We start from the raw sequence: 17,847 nt of genomic DNA on the forward strand, positions 1-17,847 counted from the left end.
ATTATCATTATTGTTATAATTGTCTCCTAAATTACATTCATCCTGGACTGAATAAATTAACACGTCACGCTCACTTCACTCTCACTACTCACAATCACACTTGTATTATTTTCTTCCAACTCTTATCTCTTATCATAATAATTATTATTATTATCATAATAATAAAAAAGAAAGTAGTAAAAATAAAGGAAAACCATTAAATAAGAATGTGTGTCCAAACCCTTGAATGGTAGTGTATATATTTCTTGAAGTCACTACTTTGAGATAAGCTGCTAAAGGTGCTAGTTTGACATATTGATAGTCAGAGTAGAAAATGTATTTAAACCCTGAGCTCACCTGAATTGCAAATTGTAATTAGTTGCAATTGTAAATTACATCTGCTGAAAGAATAATTCCATTATAAAAAGTACATCAAATTATATTAAAAAACTAGTTCTTAGCTTAAACAAACTTCTTTTCACCAAATCAAGGACAGGAGTCTTAAAACTTGACAGACAAGATTCAGTTTATCAGTTAAACTTGACTGTTGCTTTCCTCTGTCCACATTATCCAGCTGGACCATTATCCAGTGTCCACATATACGCTGCCTGAGGCCTCTGACACCCAGTTCACTTTGGTCAAAAGTATCTTTCTTGGCAAAGTCTTTGGTGAGTCTGGAGATTTGTGTGTGTGTGTGTGTGTGTGTGTGTGTGTGTGTGTGTGTGTGTGTGTGTGTGTGTGTGTGTGTGTGCGCGTGTGTGCATGTGCGTGTGCGTGTGTTTATATGGCTCCTGTTTTTGCATGACTGACTCCATGAAGTGATGCTGAGTGATGTTCTATGATCTGAATATTGTCCTATTTATTCTTGTACCAGTCACTTATTAACTTTTTTGTGTGCCTTTTTTCCTACCTGAAATGATGAGCTTCTAGTTCTTAGAATCCAAATGTGTTTTGTGTTGAAAAAAATAAAATAAAAATGAAGTAAAAAGTTGAAATGGCATTTAGCTTTTACTGTTTCTAATATCATTAGAGCAACACTAGTATTCAAAAAGTCAATCAGTTGTGTGCTGATTTTTTTTTTTTTTTTTTACTACAAAGCAGGATTTCATCTTACCCTGGGTTTTCTGTACTATGAAGGTGGTTCACTTCGTACAAGGATACATTACCATGATATGTAAGCTCTGAACAACCTACTCTGGAACAGGTTAGCATCCAGATTAAAGATCAACAAGTACAAAATCAGTTCCCAGGAAAAGAATGTCACCACTGATGGAAGATCTCTTAGACCTCTGTGTGCAGGCAGTAGGAGACCAAAGTTTCCATTAGTTTAACAACGTAATTGTAAACCATCCGATTCTGTCTTATCTTAATGATATAGAGTTGTAAAATTAGGTCTGTTAACCTATAGAGTCAGCTTTCTTTCCTTCCTTTAAATTGGTGGGACTTCATTAATATAGCAGCTCTTTACCAGAATAAGCGAGCAAAGTGTGTGCTTTTAATACTTTTTAATACTAAAACTACTTACTACGCCTTTGAAACAGGTCTTGTAGGTTCGACTCCCGATCAGGGTGTCTGTATTCAGTAAGGGTCCTAGGCTAGACCCCCCATGCTAACCAAGCCTACCTCTGACATGAACAAGAGACATAAATATGAAGCCATACCGGTTCGTACATTGCCCGGATTAACAAGGTCTGCATCAGGTACTTTTGAACCAGGACACCCTGATGAGAAGTGGGCTAATGGAGGAAGACGGTATAGGTGGGCTTGAGATGAAAATAGGGTGATGTTGAAATGCTACTACGCAAGTAACCCCAGCGGAAGGGGTTACATGAATAGGAAGAGGGACCTATGAAATCTTTGATACCTAGCATCCCGACTAGGCTGACCAACCTGTGCACTACCTGGATCGACTACAAGAAGGCCTATGACTCAATGCCCCACAGCTGGATACTGGAATGCCTAGAATGGTACAAGATCAACAGGACCCTAAGAGCCTTCATCAGGAACTCAATGGGGATGTGGCGTACAACACTAGAGACCAACTTCAAGCCCATAGCACAAGTCACCATCAAGTGCGGGATCTACCAAGGAGATACTCTGTCCCCACTGCTGTTCTGCATAGGCCTGAATCCCTTCAGTGTGATCATTAACACGGATACCAACTACAGAATGGAGTCAGCCACCTCCTGTGCGTGGATGACATCAAGCTGTATGCTAAGAGTGAGCGAGACATGGATTTACTGATCCACACCACTAGCGACACTGGAGAAGTGTAGTCGGATTGTAACAAAGAGAGGGAAGGTAGTCAGAACTGAGGGGATTGCACTACCAGAAGGCAACATTGCAGACATAGAGGACAGCTACAAGTACCTCAGGATCCCACAGGCAAATGGAAACCATGACAGGCCACTAGGAAAGCTGCAACCACCAAGTACCTGCAGGGTCAGGCAAGTGACCCTCTGCGGAGTCAGCTGAACGGTAAGAACAAGATCCGGGCTACCAACACCTACGCCCTGCCAATGATCATGTACTCTGCTGGGATAATAAGTTGGCCAAAGGAGGAGATAAAAGCCGCTGACATCAAGACCAGGAAACCCCTGACAATGCATGGAGGGTTTTTCCCCCAAGTCCAGCACCCTGCGGCTGTACGCTAAGCAGAAGGAAGGAGGCCGGGGACTGGTGAGTGTCAGCACCACAGTCCAGGATGAGATAACGAACATCCACGAATACATGAGGAAGATGGCCCCAACTGACCGTATGCTCAGTGAATACCTCAGGCAGCAGAAACCCAAGAAAGAGGAGGAACCATCATGGAAGGACAGGCCCCTGCACGGTATGTACCATCAGCAGATAGAGGAGCTGGCGGACATCCAGATATCCTACCAGTGGCTGGACAAAGCTGGACTGAAAGACAGCACAGAGGCACTAATCATGGTAGCACAGGAACAAGCTGTGAGCACAAGATCCATAGAGGCTGGGGTCTATCACACCAGGCAAGACCCCAGGTGCAGGCTGTGTAAACCTGCCCCTGAGACAATCCAGCACATTTTTTATTTTATTTTATTTATTTTTAGAAAGAGGGGCAATACATATTAATGAACATTTTAATAAATGTAAATATGCCAGATTATAGCCTTGGGCTAATTTCCATCTGCAGACCCTCTGGCAGGTTGGTGTTAAACACAAGTTAGTAAAAACATACAGAGACACTATTTACAGGTCATGTGACAAGGACAAAAACAGTCATCACAGAACAAACAAATGACAAGAAGAATGGACACAGAGGACAGTATAGATAACAATAACGGAAACACATCAGTTATATTGCACAAACCCCAGTATTGCACATGCCCTGACTGTCGTGATATTGCGCTCACCCATTACACTAACAGTTGTTTCCCTTTTTGTAATACACTAACTCTTTTTCCCGTCCAATATAAAGCATGATTATTAAACATGATCACATGTTTGTGTGTCCCTCAGCCGCCCTTTTAAGTGACTCTTAAAGATGGGTAGACTTGTACTTTCCCTCACTGACAGTGGAAGACTATTCCAGAAGCTCACTCCCTGATATGACAGAGCATTCTGTGAAAAGGTGGTCCGCCTGAGTGTCAATTCACAATCACCTCTAACAGATGCTCGAGTCAGTCGAGACCCGGCAACACTGCTAGACTTGTTTAATAAAATCACTCATTGGTGGAGGCGCCAGACCATGTATAACTTTGTATATTAGACAGGCAGATTTAAATAATTTGAAATTAGTAAAATTTAAAAACTTGTATTTATCTAAAATTTGACAATGATGATATGAAAAAGGTTTTTTATCTAATATTTTCAATGCTCTTTTGTAGCATACTTCGATTTGTCCAATAGCAGCAGAGCTCGTATAGGACCAACTTGTAATACAATATTCAATATGAGCCAGTATCATAGAATGCAGGAATGTAATCGCTGCTGTGTCTGTTAATGATGTGCGGATATGTCTAAAGTTCTGTATATTAACATTTACAGTTTTCACTACTTTTTTAATATGTTTTTTAAAGGATAATTTAGAGTCTAGTAGCACTCCCAAATACTTAAATTCCTCAACATTAATTAATTCTTGTGCACCCAAGCAAACTTTTACTGCAGCCACGGTTGTTTTAGGTTTACTAAAAAACATTGATACGGTCTTTTTAAAATTAAGGCACAGGCATGAGTCATTCAGCCATTTTTGTAAATCATGTAATGCCAGTGAAAGCTGATGGGCTGCATCATCAGCAGTTTTGGCTTGTGTAAAAATTACTGTATCATCAGCATACATAATCGTGTCCACATTTTTGCACACATTAGGTAAGTCATTTACATAAAGTGAAAATAACAGGGGGCCTAGAATTGAACCCTGGGGGACACCTTGCGTACAGTAAAGATAGGGTGACTTGCTATTCTTTATTTGCACGCATTGTTTTCTATCTGATAGATAAGACTGTATCCATTTAACAGTGTGATTACTAAAGTTAAATGTCGACAGTCTAGACAAGAGCTTAAGATGATTCACAGTGTCAAACACACGCTTGAAATCAAGAAAAACAGCCGCAACATAACTGCTCTTGTCTAAGTAAGATTTCACTCTCTCAACAAAAACACAGACAGCCGTTTCAGTTGAATGAAGAGTGCGAAATCCAAATTGCATAGGGTGCAAACCCGGATTGGAGTCATTAAGATGTTTGATGATAGAATTAGCAACCCACTTTTCTGCTATCTTTGAAAAGATAGGGAGTATGCTAATAGGTCGATAATTAGCAGGGTCTGTTTTATCACCCGATTTATAAATTGGTGTAACTTTTGCCACCTTCCAACTCAGAGGAACGACTGCCTGCGTGATTGATAAATTAATAAGATGGGTCACAGGCACCAAAAGACAAGATTTATAATGCTTCAAAAAATTGGTATCAAATCCAAACTCATCCCTTGCTTTAGAACTTCTTAATTTAGAGATTATATTTTACATAACAGCAGGGTGCAAGATGCTAGCAGGCAAGGCATACATGGAGCGCCATAACCAAGTGACCGGCATAGTGTACAGAAACATCTGTGCCGAGTATAACCTGGAAGTCCCGAGGTCAAAATGGGAGACGCCCCCAAGGGTGGTGGAGAATGACCGAGCTAAGATCCTGTGGGACTTCCAGATACAGACGGACAAAATGGTGGTGGCTAACCAACCGGACATAGTGGTGGTAGACAAACAGAAGAAGACGGCCGTAGTGATCGATGTAGCGGTTCCGAATGACAGCAACATCAGGAAGAAGGAACACGAGAAGCTGGAGAAATACCAAGGGCTCAGAGAAGAGCTCGAGAGGATGTGGAGGGTGAAGGTAACGGTGGTCCCCGTGGTAATCGGAGCACCTGGTGCAGTGACCCCAAAAACTAGGCGAGTGGCTCCAGCAGATCCCAGGAACAACATCGGAGATCTCTGTCCCGAAGAGCGCAGTCCTGGGAACAGCTAAGATACTGCGCAGGACCCTCAAGCTCCCAGGCCTCTGGTAGAGGACCGAGCTTGAAGGATAGACCGCCCGCAGGGGGATTTTTTTATATGTATATGTCTATGTTGACATTGGTTGTACAGTGTCAACAACACCACTTTCATGTGAAAATGCAGGGAAACTGGGTTAACTAAGTGAGCTGATAACCCGGTTTTGTTCAAGTTACCACTTAGCCTGACTGCCAGTTTTAGGATAAGTAGATAAAAAAAGGACAATCTCACTTAGTACTACAGGGCTCTGATGATGTAAGGGTGGCCTAGAAGTCAGAGGGTTTAACTTTAAAACCTAACCTTAAAAGGTAAGTTTATTGGATTGTGAACAATAAACATATTTAAAACATTATTATTATATTATTTTTGTTATTTAATATATTTAAATATTTATTCACAGTGAATATTTTAAAGACTAACATGCTTTTAGGCCCAAAAAAGAGTTTCAGTTGTAGTTGCATTGGGTGAGGCCCCCGCCTATATCACTGAGCTTCTTCAACCCTACTCTCCAACTCCAATGATAGCGGTCTTCTGACTATTCCACGGAGACGTTTAAAAACGAAGCGGGATCGCGCTTTTCAAACCCTAGCTCCAGTAGTGTGGACCTGTTTACCTCCCCCGCTACGCTCCATCGAGTCTGTGGCTTCTTTTGAAAAACAGCTTAACAACATATTACACACAAACATTACCCAAATGTGTTTTTTGTTTGATATGCTTTTATATTCCCATGTGAAGCACTTTGTTATAACTTCTCATCTTAAAAAGTGCTATATAAATTAATTTTGCTTACTTGCATTGCTTCCAGAGAAAAGCAATTAAACCTGCTCTCCCTTTCTTTTAGAAACAGGCCAGATTGACCCCATCCTGATCGAGCGCTACAACACACCGGGTTTCATGGGCTGCCTGTCAAGAGTTCAGTTTAACAGTGTAGCACCGCTGAAAGCTGCCCTGCGCTCGAGCATAGCAGCACCTGTCAGCACCCATGGGATACTGGTTCCTTCAAACTGTGGAGCCTCCCCCCTGACCATCTCCCCCATGGCTTCAGCCAGAGACCCCTGGCACATAGAAGGTGGTAGAAACACACAGATCATAGGAAAGGGGTGTCCAACTCCAGGCCTCGAGGGCCATGTCCGACTCCAGGCCTCGAGGGCTGGTGTCCTGCAGGTTTTAGATGTGTCCTTGATCCAACACAGCTGATTCAAATGGCTAAATGACCTCCTCAACAAGTATTGAAGTTCTCCAGAGGCCTGGTAATGAACTAATCATGTGATTCAGGTGTGTTGACCCAGGGTGAGATCTAAAACCTGCAGGACACCGGCCCTGATGCCTGGAGTTGGACACCCCTGCCATAGGGTTTCAGCATATATATAGGGGCATGCCACTGTAAAATTCTAAAGTTTCTCAGGATTCAAATAGATAACAGATGTTTGCTTTGTTCACAGCTGGAGCTGTTTTCAACCTCAATGAGGACAAGTTCAGTGGTGATGGTGTGGATCGCAACTCGGCTGTCATAGGAGGTATATTTAGTTTTAAGAATACCAGGATTCTGAGCTGCTGTTTTTGTCTATATAATTGGAAAATGCACAGATTGATGTACTTAAAACGAGGTGATGTATGATTTTAAAATTGATACCATAGGTATCTATTAAAAATCTCTGAGCAGTTTGAATCTCAGTGATGTTGTCTTCAAGGTCGAGGTCACAGGTCAACTTTTCTGAAAACTGCCTAGGAAATTTTTTACCATACGTGCGCCTACCAGGAGGCTGAGGGGGGACGCCCGGAGCCGCTGGTATTTTTCAGTTTTTCGGTCACATTGAATTTTTATGCTGTCTGGGACAAGTTGAAGGTTCCCCAGAGGTCACCTGGTGGAACCTAACCTGTGTTATTCTGACTCAAAGTGACTGCCATCTGCAAATAATCACCATCTAATTTATTAATACAGATTGTTAACCCGTTGCAACACATTAGAATCAGTCAGCACTGATGAGTGCAACTTGTCTGTTCCATCACATTGTGAAACACACACCTGAGTTACTAGGGTTTGTGGCAAGCAATTTACTGTGCATTACACTAAATTTAATGAAATGTTTAATGTCTTATTTTGCACCCGATATGTGTGTGATATTTGATACCAGGAATATTAATTTGGAATGAGAGAAGTAAATGTCCTTCCATGAAACGCTACCTTACCGTGGTGGAGGGGTTTGTGTGTCCCAGTGATCCCAGGGCCTATGTTGTTGGAGGCTTTGTTGCTCCCTGGTAGGGTCTCCCAAGGCAAATTGGCCCTGGGTGAGAGGCCAGATGAAGAGCAATTCAGTCGACTGCTATGGATAAAAGAAGACGGACGAGTGTACCCTGTCTGGAATAGGACTGCTGGGACCCCACCCCGGAGCCAGGCCTGAGGATGGAGCTGGAGGGGGAGTGTCTGGGAGCTGGGCCTTAGCCCATGGGACCTGGCCTGGCACAGCTTGAAGGAGCGACATGGGCCTGCCCTGCTGTAGGCCCACCACCCACAGGAGGCACCGTTAGGTTTGGGTGCAATGTGTGTTGGGAAGCAGACAGGGGTCCAATCCCCGGCTACCAAGGCTGGCTATCAGGACACGGAATGTCACCTCTCTGGTAGGGAAAGGAGCCTTGTGCATGAGACTGAGATACCGGCTTTATATGGTGGGGCTCACCTCAATGCAACATTTGGGCTCTGGAACCAATCTCCTAGAGAGAGGCTAGACTCTGTTCCAGTCTGCTATTGCCCTCGGTGAGAGGTAGTGGGCAGGGATGGCTTTTCTTGTATCCCTGGCTTACTGCCAGTGTTTTATGGGGGGGGTTTTTCCTGTTGGGGAACGGGTCCTGAATGTAGTTTGCACTTATGCGCAAAATGTAGGCTTCCTTTCGTCTAGCAAGACAATGGTGTAGCGTCCACACCGCTGTGGAAACATCTTTCAGGCACGCCGGCATTGATGTGAGTGACTGAGTAGACTGTTCTGTGAGTTGATTTCCCATGTGGTGGAGTTCATGCTGCACAGTTTCATGTCTCTTTTAATGATATCTTTAAAGCGCAGCCGTGGCGTCCAGTGGGTTGCACACAACTGATGGTCCCAACCCCACTAAGAAGGCACGAAATTCCACAAACGAACCCTGACAGACTGACTCTAAGCCTGGTTCTGCTGGAAGTTTCTTCCTGTTAAAAGGGAGTTTTTCCTTCCCACTGTCGCCAAAGTGCTTGCTCATAGGGGGTCATATGATTGTTGGGTTTTTCTCTGTATCTATTATTGTACGATCTACTGTACAATATAAAGCGCCTTGGGGCGATTGTTGTTGTGATTTGGCGCTGTGTAAATAAAATTGAATTGAATTGAATTGACAGGCACACCTGAGAGGTGTTTCAGGTCACTACATCATAAAGCTCACTGAGAGAAGGCCAAGGGTTTGCACCAAAGGGTGGCTACTTTGAGGAGTCTAAAACATATTTAGAGCTATTTTTCATTTTTTCCTTTGCTACATAATACTGTAGATGCATGTAGTAAAAATAAAGGAAAAACACTAAATGAGAAGGTTTGTCCAAACTTCTGACTGGTTGTGTATAATAATAAAATTATCTCATAAACTTGCTCTGAGCTAATGTTGGCTTTGTTCTGATGTTTGAGAGGAAAGAGGTTAGAAAGAGCCAAGTCACTGTTTTCACTGTATGGGATAATCCACATATTCACTGTAGGAAACAGTGAGAATTCAAATCCTCTTTATAATCTAACATGGCAAAAATGAGCAGAGAAAAAGCCACAAAATATCAAACCAGTTTGTAAGTACACAGTTTGAGCTGCGGTCGATCCCTCTGGGGTCTCTAGTGTGACTGTAACTCTCAGTTAAAATCGTGTGAACTGCTAAAAAAAGGGAAGAACTCTTCTATCTCTTCATAACACAACGTTTACACCTCGTCAACCTTTCTCCCGCCTTTATTGCTTGATGTCACATCTTCTGAGATGACATCTGGCATCTATGCACTGTTACTTTAATTAGATGGATCATTAGCTCATTCAAACATGACTGTGCATTTCTACATAATCTCTTTTTAATTCAAAAACACAGGGACAGTTTTTCTCTTGAACTCTGTGTTGGTCAACTACAATATACGATTTCTTTTATGAAGTCATGCATTTCAAAGTGAGACATTCTTGTTTTCAACTTTTTTTATTAAACTTTAGACATAAACAAAACAAGAGAAATAACATTATCATACTCTGTTTTACACTCACTGGACCCCACACCTACCACTCCCCCTATTACACACCTCTGCACCTCAGGTGGCAGAGAGCCAGCTAGTAAAAGGAGACCAAATACAGTTTGTCTAATAGGCCACAAGTCACTTTTCTGTAAGATGCTATTTTAACCATTAACCATTCTTCATAGGGAGGGCGGCTTTTCCAGCAGTGTCTCAGCAGAATTCCTTTAGCTGTGGTAAGGGCCACGACGTCTCATTATTATGGGGGGAGAAGTCGCAGTCAGAAAGTTCTGTGGTTGAAATCTTCTTTTCAGAACATGAAGATGACCTCCGTAATGTCAAAGTCAGACATTACTTTCGATTAGTGGCTCCTTAGTATCGCCCTCACTCCCCACCCCCATCCTGCTTACATACATGTGATCACACAGCCTCACAGGCCGTCTCTACACTCAGTGAGACGCCTGAATCATTATAATGTTTTCATATTCATTGTAGTGGTTGAACTTATACCTGATTCCCATCAGTATTAAGCTTGATTAACTATCATATCAGCTATGATTCTGTGTTTACAACATACTTTTCTCTTATTCAGAGTCACATTTCTTATCTTTCCACATTCCTGCAGCCACACAAACACTTATCTGTCAAGGTCTTCATCGTGTCTACACATAATCTAGACATTAGAAAAATCTCCATTACTCAAACTGTATTTCTCATATATATACTTCAATATACTGTATTTCAACGTATTAATTAGACTTATCTTTGATTTTATCTATTCAGTTTCATTTCATTTTATTTTTAAGATAAGATAAGATAAGATAAGATGACCTTTATTAGTCCCACACGTGGGAAATTTGTTTTGTCACAGCAGGAAGTGGACAGTGCAAAAGTTATGAAGGACAATTAGAATAAAATAAAATAAGAATAAATACAGTACACAACTGTACAGAATAGAATAAAAATAGAATACTATATACAGTAGAATAAAATAGAATAAAATATACAATAGGATAAAAATAGAATACAAATGCTATATACAACAGAGTGAAAAATACAACGGTGCCAGAAAGATTATTGCACATTTGTGTTATTGCACATTTGTGAATGTGTGTGTTGATCAGTTGGAGTCTTTGTTGTGCAGTCTGACAGCAGTGGGGAGGAAAGACCTGCGAAATCTCTCCGTCCCACACCGTGGGTGCCGCAGTCTCCCACTGAAGGAGCTGCTCAGTGCTGTCACAGTCTCATGCATGGGGTGGGAGATGTTGTCCAGCAGGGATGACAGCTTAGCCACCATTCTCCTGTCACTCACCACCTCCACTGGGTCCAGAGGGCATCCTAGAACAGAGCTGGCCCTTCGGATCAGCCTGTTCAGTCTCTTCCTGTCCCCAGCAGAGATGCTGCTGCCCCAGCAGACCACACCATAAAAGATGGCTGAGGCCACCACAGAGTCATAGAAGGTCTTCAGGAGTGGGCCCTCCACTCCAAACGACCTGAGTCTCCGCAGCAGGTACAGTCTGCTCTGCCCTTTCCTGTAGAGGGCGTCTGAGTTATGAGTCCAGTCCAGTTTGTTGTTCAGATGAACACCAAGGTACCTGTAGCTGTCCACAGTCTCAATGTCCATACCTTGGATGTTCAGTGGTTGCAGTGGAGGATGTTTGTGCCTGCGGAAGTCTACCACCAGCTCCTTGGTTTTACTGGCATTGATCTGGAGGTAGTTCAGCTGGCACCAGTCCACAAAGTCCTGAGTCAGTCCTCTGTACTCCTTGTCGTCCCCATCAGTGATGAGGCCGACTATAGCAGAGTCATCAGAGAACTTCTGCAGGAAGCACTGGGTGGAGTTGTGGGAGAAGTCTGCAGTGTAGATGGTGAAGAGGAACGGAGCCAGAACCGTTCCCTGTGGGGCCCCCGTACTGCAGACGACCCTGTCCGACACACAGCCCTGAGTCCTCACATACTGTGGTCGGTCGGTGAGGTAGTCCAAAATCCAGGTAGTGAGGTGATGGTCCACTCCAGAGTTCTCCAGCTTGTCCTTCAGAACCGAGGGAAGAATAGTGTTGAAGGCACTGGAGAAATCAAAGAACATGATTCTCACAGTGCTCCCAGCGGTCTCCAGGTGAGCGAGGGAACGATGTAGGAGGTGAATGACGGCATCATCCGCTCCAATGCCAGGCTGGTAGGCAAACTGAAGTGGGTCCAGTGATGAGCTCACAAGGCGCCGAAGCTGAGCCAGGACCAGCCGCTCCAGGGTCTTCATCAGGTGGGATGTCAGAGCCACCGGCCTGTAGCTGTTGAGGTCCTTGGGGCGTGAAGTCTTTGGCACTGGAACAACACAGGAGGTTTTCCAGAGCTGTGGGACTCTTCCCAGCCTCAGGCTCAGGTTGAAGAGGTGCTCCATCACACCACACAGTTGGTCCGCGCAGGACCTGACGACCCTCGAGCTGATGCCATCTGGACCCGCTGCCTTCTTGCCATTAATCCTCCTCAGTTCCCTCCTAACCTGGGTGGTTGAGAGAGACAGTCTGGAGCCTTGTGTTGATTGTGTATTGGATGCTGTTGTTGGGGGTGGGGAGGAGTGAGCAGGGTGAATAGAGGAGGTGTGAAGTGTCTGAGGTGTCAGAGGTGGAACAGCAGCAGTGGGGGTGGGTGAGTCTGCAGCCGATGTTGGAGACTGCCTCATGGCTGAATCAAATCTGTTGAAGAAATGATTCAGTTCATTTGCCCACCTCACATCCCTCCCAGGCAGAGAGTTCTGATGTTTGTGGCCCGAGATGGTTCTGAGGCCTCTCCAGACTTCACCAACGTTATTTTGCTGAAGCTGGTTCTCCATCTTCTGCCTGTAGCTATCCTTCCCATTCCTTATCAGTCCCCTCAACTCTCTCTGCACCCTTTTCAACTCCTCTTTGTCTTTGGATTTGAAGGCCCTCCTCTTCTGCTTGAGGACAGCTTTAATTTCTGGGGTAATCCAAGGTTTGTTGTTGGAGAAACACCGTACAGTCCTGGTAGGTATGGTGTTATCCACACAGAAATTAATATAGTCCGTAATGCATGTAGTAAGGCTGTCGATGTCCTCTCCGTGGTCGTCACAGATCACCTCCCACACAGTCGACTCAAAACAATCCTTAAGAGCCTCCTCGCTCTCCTCCGACCATCTCTGCACTGTGCGGGTGGCTGGTGGCTCCCTGCGCACTAAGGGCTCATACACAGGGACAAGGTGCACCAGGTTGTGATCAGATCTGCCCAGTGGAGGGAGAGGTGATGAACTGTATGCCTCTTCAGCATTGGCATACAGTAAGTCCAGTGTTTTATTGTCTCTGGTTGGGCAGGTCACATACTGGGTGAAGGTGGGCAGTGTGGAGTCCAGTGAGGCATGATTAAAGTCCCCTGATATTATGAGGAGGGCTCTCGGAGATTGTGTTTGCAGTCTGCTGACCACTGAGTGGAGAGTGTCACAGGCTGCATCCGCGTTGGCCGAGGGGGGGACATACGCTGTTATCGCGATAACATGCGAGAATTCCCGGGGCAGGTAGTACGGACGCATGCTAACGGCTAACAGCTCAATGTCTCTGCTGCAGAGTTGTTCTTTCACAGTGATGTGCCCAGGGTTACACCATCTGTCATTCACAAACACTGCCAGTCCCCCTCCTTTCCTCTTACCGCTCTCTCTCGTCCTGTCCGCTCGCAGCAGCTGGAATCCCGGTAGTGTCACGCTCGTGTCCGGAGTTAGCGGTGTTAGCCACGACTCCGTTAGCATCATGATGCTACATTGCCGGTACTCCCTCTGTGACCAGGTTAGCGACGTGAGCTCATCCAATTTATTGTGCAAAGACCGTACATTTCCAATAATTACAGAAGGAAGAGATGGTCGATAACAAGGAGACGGCGCTCCTTCCCAGCACGACACCCCCGTCTTTTCCTCCTCAGCTCGCTGGGAATGTCGGGTCTGTTCGCCGGCAGTACTGCTGTGGGACGCAGCGCTAACAGCTGATCCTTACTGTAAACAAAGGATCCCTGCTCTGGGTCCCCACACACGGGTGAAAAAAGTAGAAAAAAACTAAGAAAAACGACCAGAACTAGCACAAAACGGTAGAACATGGTTGCAGAGTCTAATTACTAATACGTTAGTTATAGAAAAATTACGAGAAGAAAAGATAAGAAAGAAAGAAACTCGGAATGAGCAGAGCTGCTGTAACAGGCTGCCGCACACGGGGGGCGCCGGAAGTAAGATTTATACGTCTTTGATTAAGAATTAAGAATAAAGGGTAGCACTTTTTACACTTTCTCTGTAATAAAGTGGTAATAGTAGGGTAACAAGGGGGAAACGAGTGCAATGTGTTTCAAAGTTATTACTATGCAATTACCAAAGTAATAGCCACTAAATAGCCAAGTAATATCATGGTAGTAACAGTGGTTAAAGTTGAGTAATAGTACTCTGAAATATATGTTATAGGCTAATAAGAGCCCAAAAACTAGGGGTAACAATATGGAAATACAGCTCAGTAATAAAGTGGTAATAGTAGGGTAACAAGGAAGGAAGAGGATTGTAATAATGTGTTAACTTCTAAGTTATTACCACTCAGTTACCCGTGGTAGCATCTGTGTAATAAGCAGGAAAGAGAGCTGCAAAATGTAATACTGCCTGTTTCCATTTAATAACACATTATTAAGCTATTAAAGCTAACTTAAAAAGTGATTATTATCAGGAAACAGCTGTGGTAGTTTTCTGTAATAATCAGGAAACAAAACTGCAAAATATTCACCAGTTATGGTGATTCTAAATCGCTTGTAGGTGTAAATGTGAGCGTGAATGGTTGTGTGTCTCTATGTGTTAGCCCTGAGACAGATTGGCGACCTGTCCAGGGTGTCCCCCGCATCTTGCCCTATGGTATGAACCATAGGGCAACCCCCCTCCACAACCCTGAGAAGGATAAGTGGAAGACAATGGATCTCTTAACCTTAATTCCATCTTTGGTTGCTGGAACCGCAACTGGTCCTCAGTCAGCCATTTTCCAAAATGCTCATTGCTTACCAGTTTTATCATTTCTGGCAATGTTAGCATGCCATTAAAAATGACTATCTCGGTTCAAAGACGGCAGATTTGTAACATAAGGAACAATGCTGTTTTTTGGACTTTGTCTTCAGTCCGTTCTTCAAATGCTGCATCAAATATACTTGAAGTTCACTGTGTTAAAGAAAGTGCTCACTGTGTTGCTCATGCTTTCTTCCAGGAATCATCTCCATGGTGATCTTCAGCGTCCTGTGCATCATGGTGTTTGTGATCCGTCACATGTTTCGTCACAAAGGCTCCTACCACACTAATGAGGCAAAGGGAGCCGAGTCAGCAGACTGTGCCGACGCAGCGATCATTGTCAACGATCCGGCCTTCACCGAAACCATTGATGAGAGCAAGAAAGAGTGGTTCATCTGAACCCTCGTCGATATGGACACACGTTAGGATGTAGTTTTGCAGGCATAGGGAGTAGCTGGAGGTGACGACCTACTAACCCTGGAGGATGTGCTGAGGACTTTAGAGACAGTGGAAACCATTGGTATTTTAGCTTGGGTATTAAAGCACAGGGCGCAGAAGTGCCTGGCAGCGACAGTGTGGAGTGATTCATATGATGGAATGACAGCCTTCAGTGTACGGTGCCATAAAGTTTCAGGCCTTGGATCAGTCAGTATGTTCATTTGCTTTTATCTTATATTTTTATATATATCGCTCTGACTTTGATTTCAGTATGTAATGTATTTATTTATTGATATTATATTTTTTCAAATGTTTATATTATTTATTCTTAATTTTCTTTGTGTTTTTATTTCATGTGTTTGTGCTTTACTTCTGGTACTTTGACTTTAAGAACTTTGGCATGAATTATAATAATTATGAATTAGTCCCAATAAGCCTTTGTGCATATAGCGAAAGTAAACAATTCTAGAGTGTTTTTGTATATTAAGTGTGATACGTTATAATTTGCCTTATTTTTATAAAATAATTTATTCTGTATGTTGGTAGTTTAATTTTGGTTCTCAGACTAAAAACTATGGTGTGTGTGTGTGTGTGCGCGACACACGCACGTGCATGCACTAGCTGGCTTGCTTGTCTGTAAAGGAGATGTAGCCATGACATTGTTTGCATCATCTGAACTCCGAGCTTCTGTTGATTTCTGCATCTGAATGTGTCTTTCAAAGACTTCTTGATACTTGTACTTTCCTTTTTTTGCCGTGAGTTCAGGAAACACACTCAGCTTGTCTTAAGCGGCCAGACTACAAAAACATAATAAATAAATAACTTTATTAAACTTTACATGAACCTTCAAATCCACAGTGAGGCAGGATTAAGTTTATATTAGTGAGTCCAACTTCCCTAAAGTGAACCAAATACCTTCCAACAGCTCCCAAAGCTGGCAGATGTATTCACTGTCAGCTGCTGAGAGCTAGCCACAAACTCCACAATCTAGACTAAACTGTGACTCTAACAGCACCCCCTTCATTACCTTCATATGCTGAAGGTAATATGTGTGACACAAAACTTTCTCGCAAGCTGGTGGCAGATCTGCAATATGTCCACATTGAATCTGAGGTCAAATAAAGAGCAAAAGTAGGAAAAAGCAGCAGCCTTCATAACACTGCACTGGGTTCATGGATCAGGAAAGAACTCTTATCTTGGATAATATTCAATTTTGCACAGTGTTAAGAATTATTATATCAATGAGCCCTCCCTGTAATAAAAGATAGAGTGGACTGACAGCAGAACGGTTTCATCACGCTAGCTTACACAAGTTCAGGTGAACAGCAGTTGAGAACAAAAGCCCTTGTGGAGAGCTGCTTTTGCTGACTTGCTGTGACTGAACTAGGCTGCAGAGTTGGTTTCATTCTTTGTGGTCGACTCCAAGGTTACACACATTTAAACACCCTCTCTGTAGTAGATGAATGTGACATGAAGCAGATACTCATCATCAAACAAGCAACTGGTCATATTTTGGCAGCAGGACATTTTCCACACTCACAGAGAAATCCTTATTTTCATTTAGCACAGTCTTTCAGAGGTGTTGTTTTCTCCTCTGTGTCCCTGAAGCTAGAATAACAGGTCAGATCATACTGAGAGCTGCTCCTTCCAGTAGAGCAGCTACGCTGACTGGATTCAAGCTGGTGATAAGAGTCTTTTTGTTTCTTTTATCTGGAAATATGTTTCTACAAAGGAATGTTTGTCCGTCACAAGCTAATGGCTTACACTTGACATTTGATTGTACTGCATTTGTATTCATTTGACTGCATTGAGATGTATTGGCATGCCATTTGTCACTGAATGACACGTTTCTGTTGATGAACCACTGTAGCATCACATTGCTTTTTCTTCATTGTTCTGTGTATAAATGATTATCATTTATAGCTGATTTCTCATTCTTTGTGCTTGAAACTATAATGCCTCTTGGAGCAGCCTGTAAAATACAAGTATGACTCATACCCTCAATGATATTTCAGTTTTTACAAAACGCACTTTCATCACGATGAGTCTTCACTCTATAAAGGCCCTTGAAGTGACTCTTGTGCTTTGTCACTATATAAAAAAACTGAATGAAATTGAATACTTATGAAAATAGTTACATGGATACATAATTGCAATTTTAATTGCATCAGGTCACTGTAAAATAAACATATTGTAGTATGGATCTTGTGTCCCTCACCCCAAAGCCGTAGCTCAGGATGTAAGGTTGGTAGTTTGATCCCTGACTGCTGCAGTTTGTAAGATGCAAGATGCTCTGATGCGTCCATTGGAGTGTGAATGCCAGCAACTGCTAGTGCTACCCCTCTGCCTCCTAGTAGACACACCTACTGTATCAAACTCTAAATCCTACATCACAACGAGATGTCAAAAAACTTTATCTCCAGGATTTGAAATCGTCCAAGATTTGCAGTAGACACACCCGTGGTATCAATTTCAAAATTCTACGCCAGAAAGGTGCTATATCAGAACCAGTCAGGTTACCATCCTAGTGGCAGCTATCAAAGCTTTTTCCCCCACACTGCACCTCTTTAGCAAATACATAAAACAGCTTTTTAACGCTAAAAGACAGTTTTGCTGTGCAGGTGTCAATAAATCTGCTGCTGATGTAGTTAATGTCTTTGTCATCTACCCGTC

The 17,847-nt window shown here is 43.2% G+C and overlaps 1 protein-coding gene across 1 annotated transcript in view; it reads left to right on the forward strand.

Moving 5' to 3' along the window:
* Positions 1-17,788, forward strand: part of cntnap2b (contactin associated protein 2b) — a 52,722-nt gene extending 34,934 nt beyond the window's left edge. The window contains exons 22-25 of the mRNA XM_063460993.1: positions 554-647; positions 6,333-6,560; positions 6,934-7,008; positions 14,936-17,788. Of these exons, the coding sequence (XP_063317063.1) occupies positions 554-647; positions 6,333-6,560; positions 6,934-7,008; positions 14,936-15,135 (597 nt within the window). The 3' untranslated portion in view covers positions 15,136-17,788. The remainder of the gene's footprint in view (positions 1-553; positions 648-6,332; positions 6,561-6,933; positions 7,009-14,935) is intronic.
* Positions 17,789-17,847: the final 59 nt, after the last annotated feature.

Source organism: Pelmatolapia mariae, linkage group LG18 (genome assembly GCF_036321145.2).
Source record: "Pelmatolapia mariae isolate MD_Pm_ZW linkage group LG18, Pm_UMD_F_2, whole genome shotgun sequence".
Classification (NCBI taxonomy): Eukaryota; Metazoa; Chordata; class Actinopteri; order Cichliformes; family Cichlidae; genus Pelmatolapia; species Pelmatolapia mariae.